The sequence below is a fragment of the Chlorocebus sabaeus genome, chromosome 3 (genome assembly GCF_047675955.1).
Source record: "Chlorocebus sabaeus isolate Y175 chromosome 3, mChlSab1.0.hap1, whole genome shotgun sequence".
Classification (NCBI taxonomy): Eukaryota; Metazoa; Chordata; class Mammalia; order Primates; family Cercopithecidae; genus Chlorocebus; species Chlorocebus sabaeus.
Window position 1 is genome coordinate 60,752,900 of NC_132906.1, and position 19,561 is coordinate 60,772,460.

The window sequence follows — 19,561 nt, forward strand, 5'->3', positions numbered from 1 at the left end:
GCTACCTTATCTTCCTTCCTCAAATGCTTGCTGAGCAGTAGTCTGGCCCAGTACAAGACACTGGAGATAAAATAAGGTATACAATATGAGTACGTGCCCTACAGGACGTGACAGTGTATGTGCGTGGGGCAGCCACGAATAAAAGGCATCTATGACACAGTTATAACAGGTGTGATGAGAGGGACGTGTATAGAAATATGGGGCGGATGATCCTTGGACAGTTATCACGCCTCATCCTTGTTGGTTCTCAGCCCCAGGCTAAAGAATGGGGCATGCTGGCACATCTGCAGGCAGTTCCCTGGACCATATCAAGCCTCTCCCTACTTTCCTCCTGGTGCATAAAAGGAAAGGGTGGCGGGCTTGGGCTCAGCTCACCCATATGTCACTGTTTTGTTTTCCTGGTTTGGCAACTGCTGTAACTCGTTGGCCCCTGCCTGTGCTAATGATACCCACATGGGGTCTGAGTCTTGGCATAGATTTCTGGGCAATTTTTTTTCCTTCTTATTTAATGACCAACACAGATCCCCTCCTCCTCATCATCTCATAGCTTTGCATTTTATCAAGAGAAGGATAATGAATGCACAGCTATTGATTTCCAAGGAATTTCCGCCCCCAGGGACAGGGAGTCTATCATCTGGATCAGAGACACATTTCTTTCCCTCATTAATTAATTTTCTCCTCCTCCTTTGGCAGGCCTCACTTCCCTTTTCCTTTGGCAGAGCCCTTTTCCCGAGCTAAGGGAGCAGACCTTCGCTGGTTGGCGTGAGGACTGGCGGGAGAGGTTTTGTGCGAGGATCCACACTGTCTGGTGTGAAGCCTCCTCACCTTTGACCTGAACCGCCACCTTCCCATCCTCCACTTCTGGAGAGCGCGCCTGACAGCTGCTGTCCACCTGGGCACTGACTTCCTCCTTCCAACGGGGTGCGGAGAAAGTTAGTATTTGACTCCGCAAATACTACTCGTCCCACCTTCTCGCCTCCGGGGGGTTGAATCTGAGTTGTCTGTCGGGGTTTAGGGACTCAGGATAGGGCCTGAGGGATGTCGACATAAGTGTGTGGAGGTTGTGGGTATACAGGGGAGAGCGAGCGCCGGCCCCTCGCTCCTGCTGGAACCCGGAGTTCTTGCCCCACCTGCAGGCCCGGCCACCTCGGGTCCTGGTGGTCGAAGCCGGAGCTATGTTCCTCGCAGACTCGGGAAGCCACATTGTGCGGAGGCAGTTGTCTAGTTTGAAAGGAGGCACATTTCACCACGCAGCCAGCACCCTGCATGCAGGGGAAGCCCCCAGGGCCCAGGGTCTGCCGGTTTTAGAGTCCGCTTAGGTCGTTTTAAGCACGGGTGAAAGGGCAGACAGCGAGGGAGCACGATATGGGTAAGAGCTTCGGGTCTCGAAACAGGGGCTGCTCTTGGGCTGTCCCGGCGCCCTCGGCTCTGACATTCAAGGGTGGAATGGAGGAAGGAATGGAGAAAGGACGGTGGAACTTTTGCTTCCCCTCTGGACCGCCTTCCCAGAGTCATGCCCCAGCTGCTTTGATCCCAGTGTCATATTTGCTACTCGCGCATCTTGGTCCGGTACCTCCGGGGCGATGGCTACTGGGCTCCTCGCCGGCCTCACTGGGGGCCATCGGATCTCCTCCCGTCCAGCCCCGGGACTCAGCCCAGCGCTGAGATTGGAGTTCCCCGGGCCGTGCTCCAGGTCGCTTAGGCTCGGACATTTCCCGGAGACCGTCGTCCTCCCTTTCTGCTTGGCACTGAGGAGCTCCTGCGGCCTCTCTCCTACCCTAAGGCCCGAGGTGGTTGGCGGTACTGGGGCCCGTCGTCATCTCTGCTTCTAAGGCTCCCAGCTGGGCATTCAGACTGGGCTCCAGCTGAGACCGGCAGAGGAGGTTCTCAAGGAAACCGGTGGGAAACATACTATTTTCTTTCGTCTGGTAGTTTAAATGCAACTTCCCTTGGGGACATTTTCCTGGACGTTAACCAGCCCACCTTGAGATGTCGTTGATGACCTAGTGACCCAGATGATGCGTCCCAGGAAAGTTCACTACTGACTATTGTCACTCTTGACGTTATATCTATAGATACAGACCTATGTATGTATCTCCATCCTAATCTCTCCGTGGACATGAAACGCACCTACCTTGTGAAAGCCCTACGGGTGACACATGACTACTACGTCTCTGTCCCAACAGGGACTGGGCCTCCCCTGCCTAATAGTTGCCAGGAGTTTCGCAACCCAAGTGAACAATGTCTTATGGCTGAACATGGCCACAGACCCCTGTGATTTAGGTTCCAGGAGGAGCAGAGGCGTCCCTGCCCCGCCTGGGCCGTGATCAGAGGCGCTGCAAGAAAGCGCTGATCAGAGAAGGGGCTTCCAGGTCCTGGGTCAGAACAACAACAAACAAACGAAACTCCACAACAGACACGCCTGCCCATGATCCCACGCAAAGACACGGGAAGTTCTGTCGCCTTCCCGCTCCGCGGATAGCCGCCTGCTGGCTGTTGCTACCAGAACGCACGGACGCCCCGGGTGGAGGGAGCTCTGCGGTAGTCAATGAGCAGCAGGGGACCCCCAGCCCCCACAAGCGCGGCTCAGAGGACCTGGAAGCGGGTGCCTGTCGCTCTCCGCAAGCTCCGCTCTGCCTCCAGGAGCAAGATCCCCAAAAGGGTCTGGAAGCCGTGGAGAAAACCGCAGGGACGCGAGTCCAAACCCGAGAGTGCGGAGCTGGGTCCTGTCGCCCGGCTCCAACGCTCGCCGGCGCTGCAGCCAGCCGCCCCTCCTTCCCGCCGCCCGCACAAATCAAAGCCCCTTGCGAGGGACTGGGAAATAGTTGCCTTGTCATGTAACACATTGCCCTGATTTATTATAAAATTTTAACGAAATCATGCATATTTTAACAGCCTTTAATCACTGCATGAAAATTTAATTCATGGACTGTAGCGCGTTTAAATAAATGAAGTGTTAATTCATTAGGATTAATTAATTTGTTAAAGGATTGTGTGCAAGGTTAAGGTGGAAAGAAAACTCTTTGTTGGTTTCGCGTCTTAATCGCCAGGTTTCACGAGTAGTAATAAAATGAAAGGAAACCGCAGAGCCGAACGTTCGGGTGGGGCTTGGGCGGGACCAACCGGGAGCGCTCTCGAGAAAGTGGGAAAATTGGGATGCAAGGGCCAGGGCGCTTCTGTCTTCCCAAGATTGGGGAGTGGGGTTCCGGTGGGGGCTGGAGGGGAAGGGAAGAGCGGGCACTGGCGGCGGGAATCTGAGAAGGCCGAGTTCGCTGGAATCCCAGGGAGAGAAGAGGCCTTAGAGCAGAGGCTAGCGGGCCGGACCCCTTTTCCCCACCCGGAACACAAAGATGACCTGATGGGTTAGGCGAGGTCGCCCCTTCCTTCCCTCAAAAGGTCAAGTCTCATCTTAATGGACAGATGATGGGCCAACTCGCCACCGCCTAAGCCTTCCAGCGCCCAGGGAGCCACTGTCTCGCCATCAGGCCGCCGACTCAGGAGGCTGGGGCAAGCCCAAGAGCCTCTGGGGACTCTGAGAGGCGGCGGAGCAAAACCAAACGTGTAAATCCAGGCTGGAGCAATCCGGGAAACCTTTTTTCAAATAGGAGCCCTGATGTTAAGGAATGGTTTCTTCAGCACCTCTTCTGAGACAGAGGCTAAATAGGCGCCCCCTCCAGCACAAACCGACACGCAGGAGATGTCCTCTTCCGCGCGCAGAACTCTTATTCACCCTTCAAGACCCAGTACGAGTAACACCTCTGTGAAGACGCCAGACTTTCTCACTGCTCCATGCTATCCCCAACAGGGGCATTTTTCTACTCACAAATGATGTAAGAATCAAAATGCATTGGAATTGCATCGCCCCACCTCCCAGTAAGTCTCAGTAAATAGCCAAGACAAATCCCTTGGGAAAAGGATCTTTATATCCCCAAATTACAAACGTCACTTAAGGCCCACACTTCTACACACCAATAAGCTAATATTTATTAGAGAGGGTCTGCTCCTTATTAGGACACAACACTTGGAATCTAGGATAATGGAAAGAAAAAGACACAGCCGGTCTAAGAATCGCCTTGTTTCTGAAGTGGAGCTGTAACTCAAGGCATTCTAGACTGTCTCAGTCATATAAAACTGAATATCGCCCTAACTTGCGCTCCAGGTGGGTTCTGTAAAGAAATCTGCACCTTCACAGATGCTTCCTAGCTGAGTGGGGTTCCGAGAATTAGGCAATAAATGTTCACTGTGCACTCTGAGATCATTGCTTAAAAGGTTTTCTCTCTGCCAAGTATTAAAAGGATCAGGTTACATCGTGATAGGCAAAAGCTGTGTTGTAGGACTCCCACAAATGGGAATGAAAGACCTTCTTATGAGGCTCTGGGAAACCCTTCTAATCTAATAAAGCACATCCCATAAACAGTTAATCTCAGTTTGATTCTCTTTACAAATATCCAAAGGTACAAAAGGGGGAAAAATCTAGTGTATATATTTCACTTTGAATCACTGAAAACCATTCAAGTAGAAACAAGAAGTTCCTGAAACATCATAGATTCAAGACCAAGTTGTCTTTTTCAGTAGTTTTTTCAAACCAATGTAGATGGCCAAGAGATGATTGGGAAACAAAGCAGACTCGAAATTAAGGGACTGTAAATCTTACTGTATCATGTTCTTTTTTTGTGTGTCAGCTGACTCCATAAAACAGGAAAAAGACTTGTCATTTTTGGATGGAATGATTTTAAAAATAAAAGATGAATACTAAGTCATGACCAAAAAACAAACAAAACCACTAGCATCCTGTCACATTCCCACAGCCAATGAATTTTAAGCAGTCAAAAGATGGTTTTCTAAAAACATGAACTGTCTGCTTCCTTGTCATGAGTACATCTTTTTCTATCATAGCCTTAGTGAAATTAACCAAGACAAGGTTAACTTAATCTGAATGTCAGAGTCAATGTGAATCTCTTAAGTAGCACATACACAACTCCCATCATTGAGCTTGTTTAGTAATCAGACTCAGGAACTAAATGCTACTGTAAAAGAAACATGCTAAACCCAAGAGGTCCAGGCTGAAGTGAGCTGTGTTTACACCACTACACTCCAGCCTAAGAGCGGGACCCTGTCTCAAATGTAAAAATAAAAAATGAAGAAACATGCTAATACTTCCAAAATACTTTAAAAATAATGCTTGGAAAATTTCAAATCCCTTTATCCTTTGGTCTATAAATGTGAATTTTTTATTACACAAGGGAGAAGAGAAGCTCTAGAGTCACAGACCCAGCTCCAAGATATGGTTCGTATCTCTTCCAGCTGTGTGATCACTCTTCCTCGATTTGTTTTTCTGTAAACTGGGGACGACAGTACTTGGTTCACAAAGTTTTAAGAAGGGATTAGATGAAATAAGAAGGGATTAGATGAAATAGAGGTAGCTTAGCAAGATACTTAGTTTTAGTACAAGGTTTTTTTTGTTTTTTTGTTTTTGCCTGGAATGTGTGTACATAATGGATACATTAAAAAATCTACGAAACCACAATATTTGCCATGACATCACATTATAGAAAAGTGGTAAAGAGTGCAGATGAGAATGTGTGATTAAAATCACATCCTACACAGATTAGACCCTTTAAATAAATGGCACACATTTAATATACGGAATACCATTTTAGGGAGAATGGAGGGATGTTTCTGAATATAAGCAGCGGGAAAATACCTTAGTCCAACATAGATGCTCTCACCTAGGTTAGTCATTAGTAAATCAAGTTACACACTCCAGATATCCATGTCACAGTGTCAGTGTGTATTTGGACTAAAAAGACATATCCTTGATCACAGACAGAACTAGAATGAGGCTTACCCCTTGCCTTAGTCCGTCCAGGCTGCTATGATGAAATGCTTTGGACTGAGTAATTTTTAAACAATATAATTTTATTTCTCACTGTTCTGGGAGGTCCAAGATCAAGGCACCAGCAGATTCTGGTGAGGTCTCACTATCTGCTTCAAAGGTGGTACCTTCTAGCTGTGTCCTTTCACATGGCGGAAGAAGCAGGGAAACTACTCCAGACTTTTTTTTATTTTTTTTTGCGACCTCTGTCTGTCACCCAGGCTGGAGTGCAGCGGCACGATCTCAGCTCAACGCAACCTCCACCTCCCGGGTTCGAGCAATTCTTCTGCCTCAGCCTCCCGAGTAGCTGGGATTACAGGTGTACGCCACCATGCTTGGCTAATTTTTTGTATTTTTAGTAGACACGGCGTTTCACTGTGTTAGCCAGGATGGTCTCGATCTCCTGACCTCGTGATCTGCCCGCCTCGGCCTCCCCAAATGCTGGGATTACAGGCGTTGAGTCACCGGACCTGGCACCAGGCCTTTTTTTTTTTTTTTTTTTTTTTTTTTTTTTTAAGGGCACTAATCCCATTCAGTGAAAGCAAAGACCTCATGAACTAATCATCTACCAAAAGCCCCACCTCAGTACTATTATCATGGGTGTTACAACATATGAATTTGGAGGAACGTAGATTTAGATCATACCACCCCTAAATTTAACCTGTGACAGTAAAATTTTAATTGCTACATGTGAGTTTCTAATATGTAGTCATATTGTCGAAGACATTTAAAGTGCCAATAGCTCTGAATGTATCCATTAGCTTTAACATATCAGAAAAATGATTGGAAAATATGTAACATAAAAAAAAAAAATTCTGCTTTAAATTAGCTCTTACTTTTCTTTTTTTTTGAGACAGTTTCCCTCTTGTTGCCCAGGCTGGAGTGCAATAGCGTGATCTTGGCTCACCGCAACCTCCACCTCCTGGGTTCAAGCGATTCTCTTGCCTCAGCCTCCTGAGCAACCACGATTACAGGCATGTGCCACCACGCTCGGCTAATTTTGTATTTTTAGTAGAGATGGGGTTTCTCCATGTTGGTCAGGCTGGTCTCGAACTTCCGACCTCAGGTGATCCACCCACCTCCGTCTCTCAAAGTGCTTGGATTATAGGCATGAGCCACCATGCCAGCCTTTGGCTATTACTTCTATAAGTGGAGGGCATGATTCTTCAAATTACAAATGTGAATTGTCACTTTTATGGTTTCATTGAATCATCAGTCTATTATAACAAGGGTCAGCAAGTTCTTCTGTAAAAGACCATATAGTAAATATTTTAGATGTTGTAGGTAATATGTAAACAAATGAGTGTAACTGTGTTCCAGTAACTTTATTTAGAAACAATGAAATGTGACTTTAATATAATTTTCCTGTGTTATGCAATAATCTATGGACTTTTAAAAACCATCGAAAACTGTAAATTCCATTTTTTGCTCACAGGCCTTTCAAGGGAGATTTTTATAAAATATTAAAATGCATAAAATTCAATTTTATGATTGACCAGGTGTGGTGGCTTAGTACTTTTGGAGGCTGAGGCAGGAAGATCACTTGGGCCTGGGAATTCAGGACCAGGCTGGGCGACATAGTGAGACGTTGTCTCTGCAAAAACTAAAAACATCAGCCTGACATGGTGTATCCCTGTAGTCCCAGATCTGTGGGAGAGTGAGTGGGGAGGATGGCTTGAGCCCAGTCCATCCGAGGCTGCAGTGGGCCATAACTGCACCACTGCACTCCAGCCTGGGAAATAGTCACAGGCCAAATTTGGTCCATGGACCATAGCTTGTCAACAAATTATAAAATCAATTAAGACATGGTAGTTTTTTTGTAATCCCATCACTTTGGGAGGCCGAGGAAGGCGAATCACCTGAGATCAGGAGTCCAAGACCAACCTGGCCAACATGACGAAACCCTTTCTCTACTAAAAGTACAAAAATTAGCTGGGTGTAGTGACAGGTGCCTGTAATCCCAGCTACTCAGGATGCAGAGGCAGGAGAACTGCCTGAACCTGAGAGGTGGAGGTTGCACTGAGCAGAGATCGTGCCACTGCACTCCAGCCTAGGCAACAAGAGTGAGACTCTGTCTAAAAAAAAAAAAAAAAGTAGTTTTTCCCAGTCTTTATAAGCTAATTCAATATATGAGACAAAGAATCATCATCAAGGAATACAGTGCTTATGACATTCTTTATTCAATTCACATAGAAAAGCATGCAGTATTAATGTAAAACAGTATAATATTAATGTAAAATGTTCAGTGCACATTAAACAGCATACAAACCCATTTTTAAAGGCCTATATAGGCATACCAAATATGTTTAGAACAATACACTTTTTCAGAGCCTAAATTAAAAATTGTGCTTACCTCTTAACTATCCTCACCCCCTCAACACTCTTCACAGAAAAGTTTTGTCCTACATAAAAGATATTCTATCAGTCAACTGAAACCTCTTTTTCTTAAGTATGGAAAACACAGCAAGCAAAAATGCTACCATGCATAGTTGCCACAAAGAACAGTAACATGCAAACAAGAAACATATTACTCAAAAGAAAACTCCCCTGGAATATAAGTGGATCAAGAACTTGGCGATGAGTTCTTTCAAATCTGCACATCTGGAACAATGAAGCTATGATGTTTTAGATTCCTCTAAACCCAAGTGCTCCATGCCTTCTTTCCATAGTATGCTAAATTTCTGATTTTACACACATACACATACACACATATACACACAAAGATGAGAAAATATAAGCTACATAACATAAAACAAATGTTTTCATATAGAAAATGTATTCTTTCATACTAGCAGAACATTTTCACAAAACTGGACAAAACACAATGTTAAAAAATGCAAACATATGCATAAAACCTAAAAAAAAAAAAAAAAGGTAAATCAATATTGGACTAAGGTTAGACTGCTATTTCTCCATCACGGCCCTGCAGAAAAATTAGGCCATCACTGAACATAAATAAAAAGGGACATGTAAAATAATTTCCACCCTAGGAAAAACTTAAAGAAACTCAAGCGTCTTACTGAGCAGTGTATAGATAACACTAAAAGTTTTATTTAAGAAATCCAAGTTCTGAAGACAAGTGGGGCTTATCAACAGGCCACTGTATCTGACAGTTAAATAACATTTTTTAAAAAACAATGTACACCCAACCGAGATACATATCAAATTCAGTGGAAAAAAAAAAAAAAAAAAAACCCAAAACACAAAAATAACCTCCTCCCTAACTTTTCTGGTCACAAAGACCCCCAAATAAAAATGAAAAGACCAAAATCTTTTCAAAATGAACAAAAAGCATTCTGGGTACAGGTTAATCCACCATCCTGACTTGATACTTGACTAAAGATTATCAATTCCAATTTGTATAGAACTTTTCTGAGGAAAAATGGTAACTTTAACAACTTTTCTATTTCTCTCAGGACAAAACTACAAATGACACCTTTCTAATGAGTCAACTTTTAGTTGCTTTTGACGGGCTGGCATTGGAAAGGCTGCTCTGGATTTTTCTTTTTGTTGATTGATTCACATTTTTATTCCTCTTTTCAGGCACAAAGGAAGTAGACCAAGGAGACTGAAGGTGGTTATGAAGACTGTGCATCTCTGAGGACATCTTAAACAAAGATGACCCAAACCTCTGATCTTCAAATAGTCGATGTGAACTGCTTAACAAAATGCCCTGGGAAAACTCTGTCTGAAACAAGCAGCTTGGGGGTTTGATTTCATCAGTTACTGGACAAGAACTGGAATGGAGTGAAAAATCTTCATTCATTTCTTGGTCAGATGGAGAGAGGAGAAAAAAAGAAGTGGGTTTCCATTCATTTCCATTTTCTAACTGATCATCAGTTAGAGAACCTTTGGAAAGGTTTAGCTTAGTTTTTTCTTCCAACTTATCAGGTTCCTCAAGAAATTCACTGCCTTGAGATGACTTTGATAACCCATCCAAATCCAGTGACTTAAAACCGTTATTACAAGGGCTCTTGCTGTTGTCTGACTCTGACATCATAGAATCCAACTCAGAGATTTTGTCAAGGTAAGCAGCATCCATCGATGCTTCACTGGATGTTCTTGTCCGGTTCATTTCAAAAGAACGGATAGAATTCAACCTCTTGGATACACATGAGCCTGATTTCTCACTCAATTTTGAAGCTATTTCGCCAACAGAATTTGCTATCGTGGTCCCCTCTGAACTTTCAAAATCTAAGTTTTGGGCATAGCTTGTGGAACAACAGTCCCAAAATCCTGTCTTTGGGGAAGAAAAACATTCTGATTTCTTTTCATTTTCACTTCTACTTATATCATCTTCTGAAGAATCTTTATTAGAAACATTTGAAGAATCACAAAAATCATCAAACACCAATTTTCTGAGATGGTTTGAGTGCTTTTTGGAACCTCCTGCTTGGACCACAGAGCTCTCTCTATTTTCTGGAGTACTGAGCTGAAGGCAACTAAGGGACAAAGGAGTACAAGGAGCTGGAAGATCATAAAGTTCTTCATCTTTGTAGGGTACACAGTCACTTGGTTTATTCCCCCATTCTCTTTCCAAATAAGTATCCATACTTGTATCTGTCACATCTAACATTATTTCTACCTGTTTTTGATATAGGTCTTTGTTCTTAGAACAGTTAATTTCTGCTTTGCTGGTACTTTCCTGCCTTGCAGAACTGGTGTCACACAGTCTGCTGCTGGAAGGCTTTGCTAGGTGAGAAGAACTGGTGGTGGATGAGCCAGGCTGCTTTCTGGCACTATCGCCTTGATTCTTTGATGCCACATCCTCCTCACTGCCTTTGCTCCCTTTGCCATCTGCAGGAAGTGCTCTCCGGCAAATGGAATTCATAGCTTCCTTCTCTTCACTTGAATTTTTTAGCTGTGCAACTTGAGATTCTAGTTCCTCTATATACTTATCACTTCGTTCCAGGGCTTTCTTGAGGCGATTGGTTTCACGCTCATACTGTTCTACTTTGGACTGAAGAGCAGCAACTGCAAACCTTCCAAACCTACAAAGAATGGAAAGACAGTTAATCTTATAACTCAAGCTTTTTTCTTTTCAAGGTTTGAGAGTGCAAACTGTCCCAGGCTATTCTCATTTCACCTAACAGTGACATTTCAGACCACTCAATGAGTAGGGCAAATGCCAGATATATATCTGCAAAAAAAAGGTTTCCCCACTTACATAATAATAAACATATGATAATAATAGCAAAACCTAATAAGATATTTTTGTGGTTGAATCAGACTAGTGGTAGCAGAGAGGCAGAAATGTGCTGATGATTTCCTCTCGAAGAGCTGGCTCTATCAATTCAGCTCATATATGCATGAAGAGTTATCCCCTAAAACAATGGCAAAGATTTATGATAACATTTGAACAGTGGTCTGCATCTTGAAATATTTACATTCAATCATTTTCCTATCATACAGCTGTGTTTTACAACACATTTCTTATACAATGTCACCTTGTCAAACATAAAATGCCAATTTGAAATTCAGAAATCTTAGCATTCCCAGGAGAGGTGGTTTTAAATACTTATTTGGGCCCTTTCAATTACAGCCACCCTTGATCTGAAGCTTTTCAGAGCACTGGCCTTTAATTCATGGCAGCACTACTTATTTTTGGCTTTTTACAACTGTGTGGGACATCAATCTCATTTCTTTCAACTTTGAAATACGAAGTCAGTGCTTGTGATTCCAATATACTAGGCAAAAAAAAAAAAAAAAAAAAAAAAAAAAAAAATTATACACTTTCTGAAAGAACATTTTGGAGAGTGACTGAAGAAGAATTCCTTTATTCATAAAAACATCTACTCCTTTTACTCGGGATTATCTTGCTTTTATTTCCATCAAGAATGAGTACTGGGTTAAGCTCAAGAAACAATTTTTGAGTCTACCTAGTATAGGTTAGGTGGTATATTTGGGGCTGGGAACACAAAGATAAAAAATTCTGTCTAGCTCCATGGGACATAAAATATCTACCTTAAATTCAATCTTATCATCAAAAAAAATTCTATCTTTCAGGAAACTTCTTATGAGCCAATAAACAACATAAGCCTTAGGTTCTAATCCCATGAAAAATACCTTATCTCCTCCAGAGTTCTTTTCAAAACCTATTCTTAATCATCTTTTTGATGATTTATATATTGGCCCATTTCTAAGAATTAAGGGATTGTTTGTTTGGAGGAAGCTATGAGAAGGTGACTTTCAAAAATTATTTTCATCTTTGGGTTTATCTTTTTCTTCCTTTTTTCCCCTAATTTAAAAAATAATTACAATTAAGAACATGTATTTAGTATTAAAAAAAAAAAAACTACAAAAAAAGCAGACACCAATAGCAATTGCCCCTCTTAGAATCAACCACAACATGTTTTCAACTCCTACTTAATGCCCATCACCTCCTAAACCACTAGCCCAATTCACTCCCCATCTCAACCCCTACATTATCCCTGCACTCTTATCACTGAAGGAAAAAGCAGAGGCAAAGGTAAATATAGAATCATAAAATCTCAAGATCAGAAAGGGCTTTAAAAGACATGATTGCTGAATATTGATCTACTCAACTGCAATTAACTGAACCCCCAGAGAGAGCACGCTCCCTTCAATTTCTTAAAAAACAGCAAAAACCACAGGTATAACAAAAACAAAAGCAACTATGATAACAAGCCTTCCCATTTTAAAGACAAAATTTACTACTGTATTTGGTTGAATGATGGGAATTTTTCTTCTTTGTTAAAAATTTTGGCTTATAAATGTAGTACTTCACAGAGTTGTAGTTCTGTAAGAGAACTTTTAAAAAGTGAGCAAAGACCTTTCAGTACATTAAGTACAAACGTTTGTGAGTTCCTGATCTTAGCTACTCTGGCATAATCAAATAACCCACGTTTTGAAACGGAAAAACTGTGTAGCATGCTTATTTAATGCAAATAAGCAAAAGTGACAGCCTTACATTTGCTTACCAAGATACATTTTTTCAAGTAAAATTTTTTTATAATAAAGTTATCTCCTCAGATAAAAAAATCAAATGACTTAAAAATCAAATAATGCTACTAAATAGTAAGTCAGTTGCAACCAAAGGATATCTTTGGGAACTCAGAGGCCTACACACAGAAAGACCAGTCAAAAATAAAGAATGCTTCCCAAAATATTACCAGCTTCTTGTTTCAGGGTTTTAGCTTGGAATTTCAAATATAGTATCATCTTAAGATACTGTATTTGCCTCTTTTTTTTTTTTTTTTTTTAGAAATTATGTTTTTAAAAGACGTAACATATGGTTTGGAGTTGAAGTCAATGAGAGTCCTAAACATAATTTTTGTGTTATTTCAGAGAGAAATAATAAAGGCCAGTAGCAGATCACATATGAGAGGGACAAGCAAGCAGAAGTCACTGATGGAGTTAGGCTGTTTTCTAAAAGGCCACTGCCCCTAATTTCCCTAAGTTTCATTTCAATACTCTATAAATCTATAATCCTTTCAGTGATCAGGCCCTTCTCCCATGCTAATAAGGGACCTGTGCTGGTGGGCAGACTGACAGATATGTATATTAAAAGCCATGCAACTGATCAATTAATCATTCATGTAATTTATTTGCTTTCGTTCTCCCACGTTAGAATAGAAGCTCAAGGAGAGCAGGTAGTTTGACTGTCTTATTATATTCACTGCCAGATTCCTAGAATAATTCCTTGTTGTTGTGTATTTCTTGAATAAAAGTCATTCTCTTACTTTTAAGATACACTAGTGCCTTACACTGAGACAGGGTTGACACCACAGGATAAGTTAAAGGTCCTTGGCCTTCTTTTACATGTTAAGTATTATGACAGTCACTGTATTACTAAACTAAACATGTCTAGTTTACTACATTTGACTGTTAACTTTATTTCTCTGACACCCAGGAAAGCAACAGAGACTGACATATATACAGTAGAGCTTTTTTTGCTACAGGCTTGGCATTCTATACTGCTCCATCCCAAAAACCTTCACCTTAGTAAGACTGCAAATAGATGAAACTTTTGACATGTGTCAGGAGATTTTTAGCTTATCCAAGGTAACTATATTAAATGTGGCAAGGGGCAATTTACCTTATTACAGAGAAATAACAATTAGGGATAAGTATCTGATGCTATACTTCCATAGAAGACAAGGAGGATATGAGCTTATTTATCTTTGGGTTTTAATATTTTTGTATTCACACAAATTCTAGATATTTCAAGTACATAACACTAAATGAAGCTATGCCAAGGCAAGCCGGAGGGATTTCTAATATCATTTGCCATACTTCCTCCTTTTCTTCAGCAAATTTCAAAATGGTGTATTTTTATAAACATTCCATTAGAGACCAAAAGGCTTTGATTTTCAAAGTAGCAGTGATGGCCAAAGGCTTCATTATGCCAGAAAAAAACACTGTACAGCAGTTCAGGAGCTACAACTGATATCAGAAGTGTATTCTGCCAGAATCTAACAGAAGCTTAAAGGATTTTTCAGCTTGCAATATTAACTGACACATACATTCTGGATGAGACAAAAGGATGAGAGTTCCCCTTGTCCAAATAGCTAAAGAGATACAAGATCATTTCTGTCCCTAGTAGAAGATAAATGGAAGTCCTATTGGTATGAACTTTGAGGTAGTATAACTAAACTAAAGAGCATCTCTAACAACAAAGAGTTCCTAAGACCATATTTTCTCATAGTCTATCAAACAGAAAAACAGGACGTGTTTGAAGAAAACACATGTGGTAAAAGAACACCACACTTGGGTACCAAGAAACTAATCAGCTCTAGTGCTATGCGCTACTATCCTTGAGCAATTCACTTTGCCTTTCTGGTTCTCAATGACAATTCCAAAAAAATGGGTAAATGCAGCAAGCCCAGTGGGTGGCCAAGACTGCCAAAATTCAGAAATGCCTTCTTGAAGAGGAACAAGGTGAGGGACACTGGGGAAGTCAGTCTACTTGCCTCATCAAACTTTGACTTTATATGTTTTCCTTACTTGGTAGCTGAGGTAATGAAAGAAAGTGAAAGCTATCTTTGGACCTGGACCAGCTTTTGTGGTCTGGCCTGACAGGTTTTCAGTGTTGATATCCTTGCTTTATATGGTTTCAATATGTACAAATTTCAGTTACCATGGTATAATTTACCAGTCACCTAACAACGTGATTCAAATTTCAGTTACCACACAATATTAATGAGTAACTGCATGAAGTAAAACCTTCACTTCTAGCTTTTCAGTTCACAAAACACTACATAAATAATAGACGTGCTTCATGATCAGTGACCCATCAAGTCACTTCTTTCAAGGTCAGTCAGTGATTAGCCACTGTGTATCTACCTGTTTTTCAGTTAACATACAGATAGCAAAGTGTGCAACTGGGCTGCCTCCTTGTCTCCCAGTAAAAAACCCACATGATGTTTTACAAAAACAGTTAATAAAAAGACAGAACAGGTCAACAAAGATGAAGGTATAAGAGAAATAGACAATGATAACACTGGAAGTGAAACTGCAATCAAATGTAAATGTAGTTATGGAAGAAATCACTGACTGTGAGAATATTACAACAATGTCAGTTCATTCAGGAAATTCTAGATATGCCAGCCAGAAGCACTTTGGAGAGGCAAACTTATTGACACGGATGAGAAAAGTTGTGGTGAAAAGGATGAAGATGTCTAGAGAAAGTGACAGGCTGATAAAACACTTCACACTAAAGCAATGTGGAGCTCTTTCACGACATTGAGAGCACAGGACAAAATGCTGGAAGCTGATGCAAACTTAGGAGTGTGAAAATTCATCAAGGGATCAGAAATGATGCTAGTTTCGTATCATAAATTATATGAGAAGGGAAGCACTATTCAAATTATTCTCCAGAAGTTTTTCACAAAAAAACTCACTAATTCTCAATATTTCTCATGTTTCAAATTTTACTGCATAAATATTAATGTATTAAATAAATATTAGTTTTACTGTTTTTGCCCATCCATATACATATAATTGACAATAAGAGTTAATTGTTTTGACGAAAGTTTCTAAAGGTCATCAAACAACTGCGATTTTTCCCATTAATTACTAAGATTGCTTTGGTCCATGGCTCATGTCTGTAATCCCAATGCTTTTGGGTGGTGAGGCAGGAGGATGGCTTGAGCTCAGGAGTTCAAGACCAGCCTGGGTGACATAATGAGATCATGTCTCTACAAAAAAAAATATTAGGCACAGAAGCATGTGCCTGTAGTCCCAACTACTCACAAGCCTAAAACTGGAGGATCGGTTGAGCCTGGGAAATGGAAGGGGCAAGTGGGCATCATAAAGTAACAGTTGATATGAGAGAAAAGCAAATAAATTTATGTGAGTCTCAACTATTTTTCTTTAAAGAACTGCCACTTAATCTGAGACAGAACGATCCATTCATAGAGTGGATTTTATTGTGGACTTGCCTGTCTACATAGCCGTAGTAGCTTCTCATTTCCTGAATTTCAGAAATATTAGGAAAGTATCTTTTTTATTTTAAACACAGAGAGGTAAGGTTTCAGAGAGAAGAGGTTTCCATTTGCCCTTTCCTTTCTTAATTATATCTCCCAATGCACAATCTACCAGTTTCAGATTCTCTGAGTTTCCTAACTCCTCTTTTTGATTACACTTAATAAGTGAGTAGCCTTAATAAGAGCTCTGTAGAAATCTGAGTTTTGACAGAAGTGGGAAGAAAAATGAAAAGGTCCTGGTAGTGGTATCTATCTTGTGTACATGTGTGCAGGGTGGGTGGGGCACATTTTAGGAAAAGTAGACAGGGAGGACCAGAGCTATAGGAATATCAAAACTGTATTAGGTGGTGGGGGAAAAGGTTCAAAGCCTCTGGCATCCCTTTTCTCTCACCTGCTTCCTATGGATCATTTGTGCATTACCCACCCTTATATATGTGTTAAGAGGATAGAGGGGAAACATTCTGTCTTTAAACTACTAGGGAAGCTTTGGGAAGCAACCCACACATTTATATTGTTGCTGAGCTGTATAATTTGCCAATGTTTCCTCAAGAGAGTTTTCTCTTTTTAAAAAGAAGCTCTCAGTGACAAAACTGCTACATTCCTAGAAATTTGGTAATCATAAAAGTACTATCTATGGCCAATCCTAGTCACACGTGTTAGTTCCACAAAAATGTTAAATGAGATATACTGAAAGAGAACTTTAAAAAAAAAAAAAAGGGGAAAGTGAACTTTTGGCTGGAATTTACCAAAAGTGTAACAAATATATCTTTAACTTGTATAACTGACTACTACTGACAATGATCATGACAAAAAGAAGAGCAGCTGCCATAGTCATTAAGTGTTTACTTGGTATCAAGCAGAGTGCTATATGCTTGATATATATTATCTCATTTAATCCTCGCATCAACTTTATGGAGCAAGATCCATTATTCTTATTTTAAAAATGAGAAATGAGAAGCTTAAAAGGGCTTAGTGGCAGGAATAGGATTTGAATCCAAGTCTTTCTAACCCCATACACCATGTTTGAAACCATATTAAATACTGGAGCATAAAGTCCCTTCTTAAATAGTATCAGCACCTATTTATACTTCATATCAAAATATAGACTAGATTTTTCTAGACACAATGTGTATACAGAGTCAGTGAACTAGCATCCTTGTGCTATTTATTGGTACATACATTTGCTAATAAAAACACAGACGAAATACAAAAATTGTAGGAAGACGTATAGTATGTATGCACAAATTCAGTAAACATTTATCAAACCACCACATTTTAGGCACAAATCCAATAATATTTTGAAATTTTAAAAGATCATTTATTAAAGCGGCCTTGCATGAAAGTACAGCATTGACAGATCACCCTGGTAAACGCCAACCCAAATATTTAACCAGAGATATAAAGACTAAGTTTGAAACAGAGCTGAAAGCATAATAATTAAATGTGGATAAACTTGCCTAGCTCATGTACAATCAGCAGGTATCTTCAACTACAAGTAAAAGATGTTTTTAATATGAAATGAGAAAAACTAAGTACAAAATTTCAAGGTCTAAACATCACATGGGTTATTTATTTCAGGGTATAATTAAGAGAAATAAAAAAATACAAGCTACATTATGTTGCATCTTAGTTTTATCACAAAACAGAAAGGTTCCAATATTTGTAAGAATAAAAAATGCCAGAATTTTCACCCTTAAAGACAAAGTTGATAAAGACAGGGGAACAAGACAAAGAATTAGGCCCTTGCAGTAATTCCTTATCCCTCTATCTTCTAAAAGTACCATTTAAAAATCAAAGTACAGTTTGCTTTGCAAGTTTTCAAATGAAGAGCAGGGTTAATAATTAATAGCTCATATTTACACTATTTTACTCACTTATTTTTGAGACAGGATCTCATCCTGACACCCAGGCTGGAGGACTGGAGTACAATGGCATGATCACAGCTCACAGCAGAACAAAATTTTAAAGGAAATTCTTTGTGTGTTTATCTTATTAAACCAACTATGCATTTATAGTTAAAAACTGTGGTGACAATTCTAGCTGTGATACCTTAGAAATTAATAAAAATGACCTGAGTGTTGAGCAGCATATGTGAACTGAAGAGGAACAGACAGGTCCCTTTTGTGGTTAAGCCTCTAACAAGGGCTGACCCACATAGTATTGGGTCAGCAGGTGGATAAGGAGAAATACAGAACTAGACTGTGTTCCATGCTGGCCAGTTTCATCCTACTTGCTTCTATGGCAATTGGGACTTGGTCTCTGGCCTTCTGTTTGGAAACTGCAACTAGTTAGCCTCCATTTCCAAGGCTTCTTTCCTTCTCTCTGGGCAGCACACTGGGCAAAGTTGCTCAAAACAGGATGCCTAACTCTAAGTACTACTTTCTCTGCATTGCCTGTGAGGACAGACTACTCCTTTTACTGTGGAATAAATTCCATTCTATTTGACAAATTTATCTCATTTTGATTCCAAGCAGAAATGCCCTCATTTTCTCCCCCAGCTCCCTTCAACCAACCAAGATCAGCCTTGAAATTTGCATGACATTAACAGGGATCCTAATCTGTCATGGAAAGGAGAGAATATTAAGACATCCTATTTCATATCTTTTTATTTCTAAGAGAAATAAAGGACTTACATCTTTCCCCAAAATAAAATAACCTTAACAACAAAATCTCAATACTGTAAAAGAGTGCAACTACTGTTGAGTGATAAAAAATATATTTAAAAATCTCTGGATTAGTATCTACCTGTCTATACATTTTTCACCTTAACTAAATTATCTCTTATTTTCTCTCAGTACGAAACAAGATCTGAAAGAAAATGAAACAAAACAAAAAACTGATCTAGATACCCTGTAATTATTACTCAGATGACAGTTATTGAGGACTAATGTGTGCTCAGGGGCCATGAAGAAGGAAAACAAAGAAAGTAGAAGTGATCATTACTCTTCTCAAACAGTTCATAATCCCTCTGACAACCTTACTGCTTAGTCATTAGCATGCACTGCCGCCTCCCCAAGTACCTTATCAATACAATAAAGACAAACTGACAGAAAACTGCAGTACCTGTCTATCCCCAATTAGCTGAATATCCAGCGAAGGGTCCCTCAGGCAGTCAAGGGGCCTGAGTGCAACTGGCTGTCACAGTCTGGCCCCAGGGTATCATCAGACTCCCCTGACAGTCTACAAGTTCCCCTTCTGGGAAAACCAAAGGGCATAGCAGAATCAGTCATTGGATCAG

General features: G+C 40.6%; 1 protein-coding gene across 1 annotated transcript in view; it reads right to left on the minus strand.

The window, feature by feature from the left end:
• Window positions 1-8,031: 8,031 nt before the first annotated feature.
• OBI1 (ORC ubiquitin ligase 1) overlaps window positions 8,032-19,561 on the minus strand; it is a 43,134-nt gene continuing 31,604 nt past the window's right edge. The window contains exon 6 of the mRNA XM_007960645.3: window positions 8,032-10,866. Within this exon, the coding sequence (XP_007958836.3) occupies window positions 9,324-10,866 (1,543 nt within the window). The 3' untranslated portion in view covers window positions 8,032-9,323. The remainder of the gene's footprint in view (window positions 10,867-19,561) is intronic.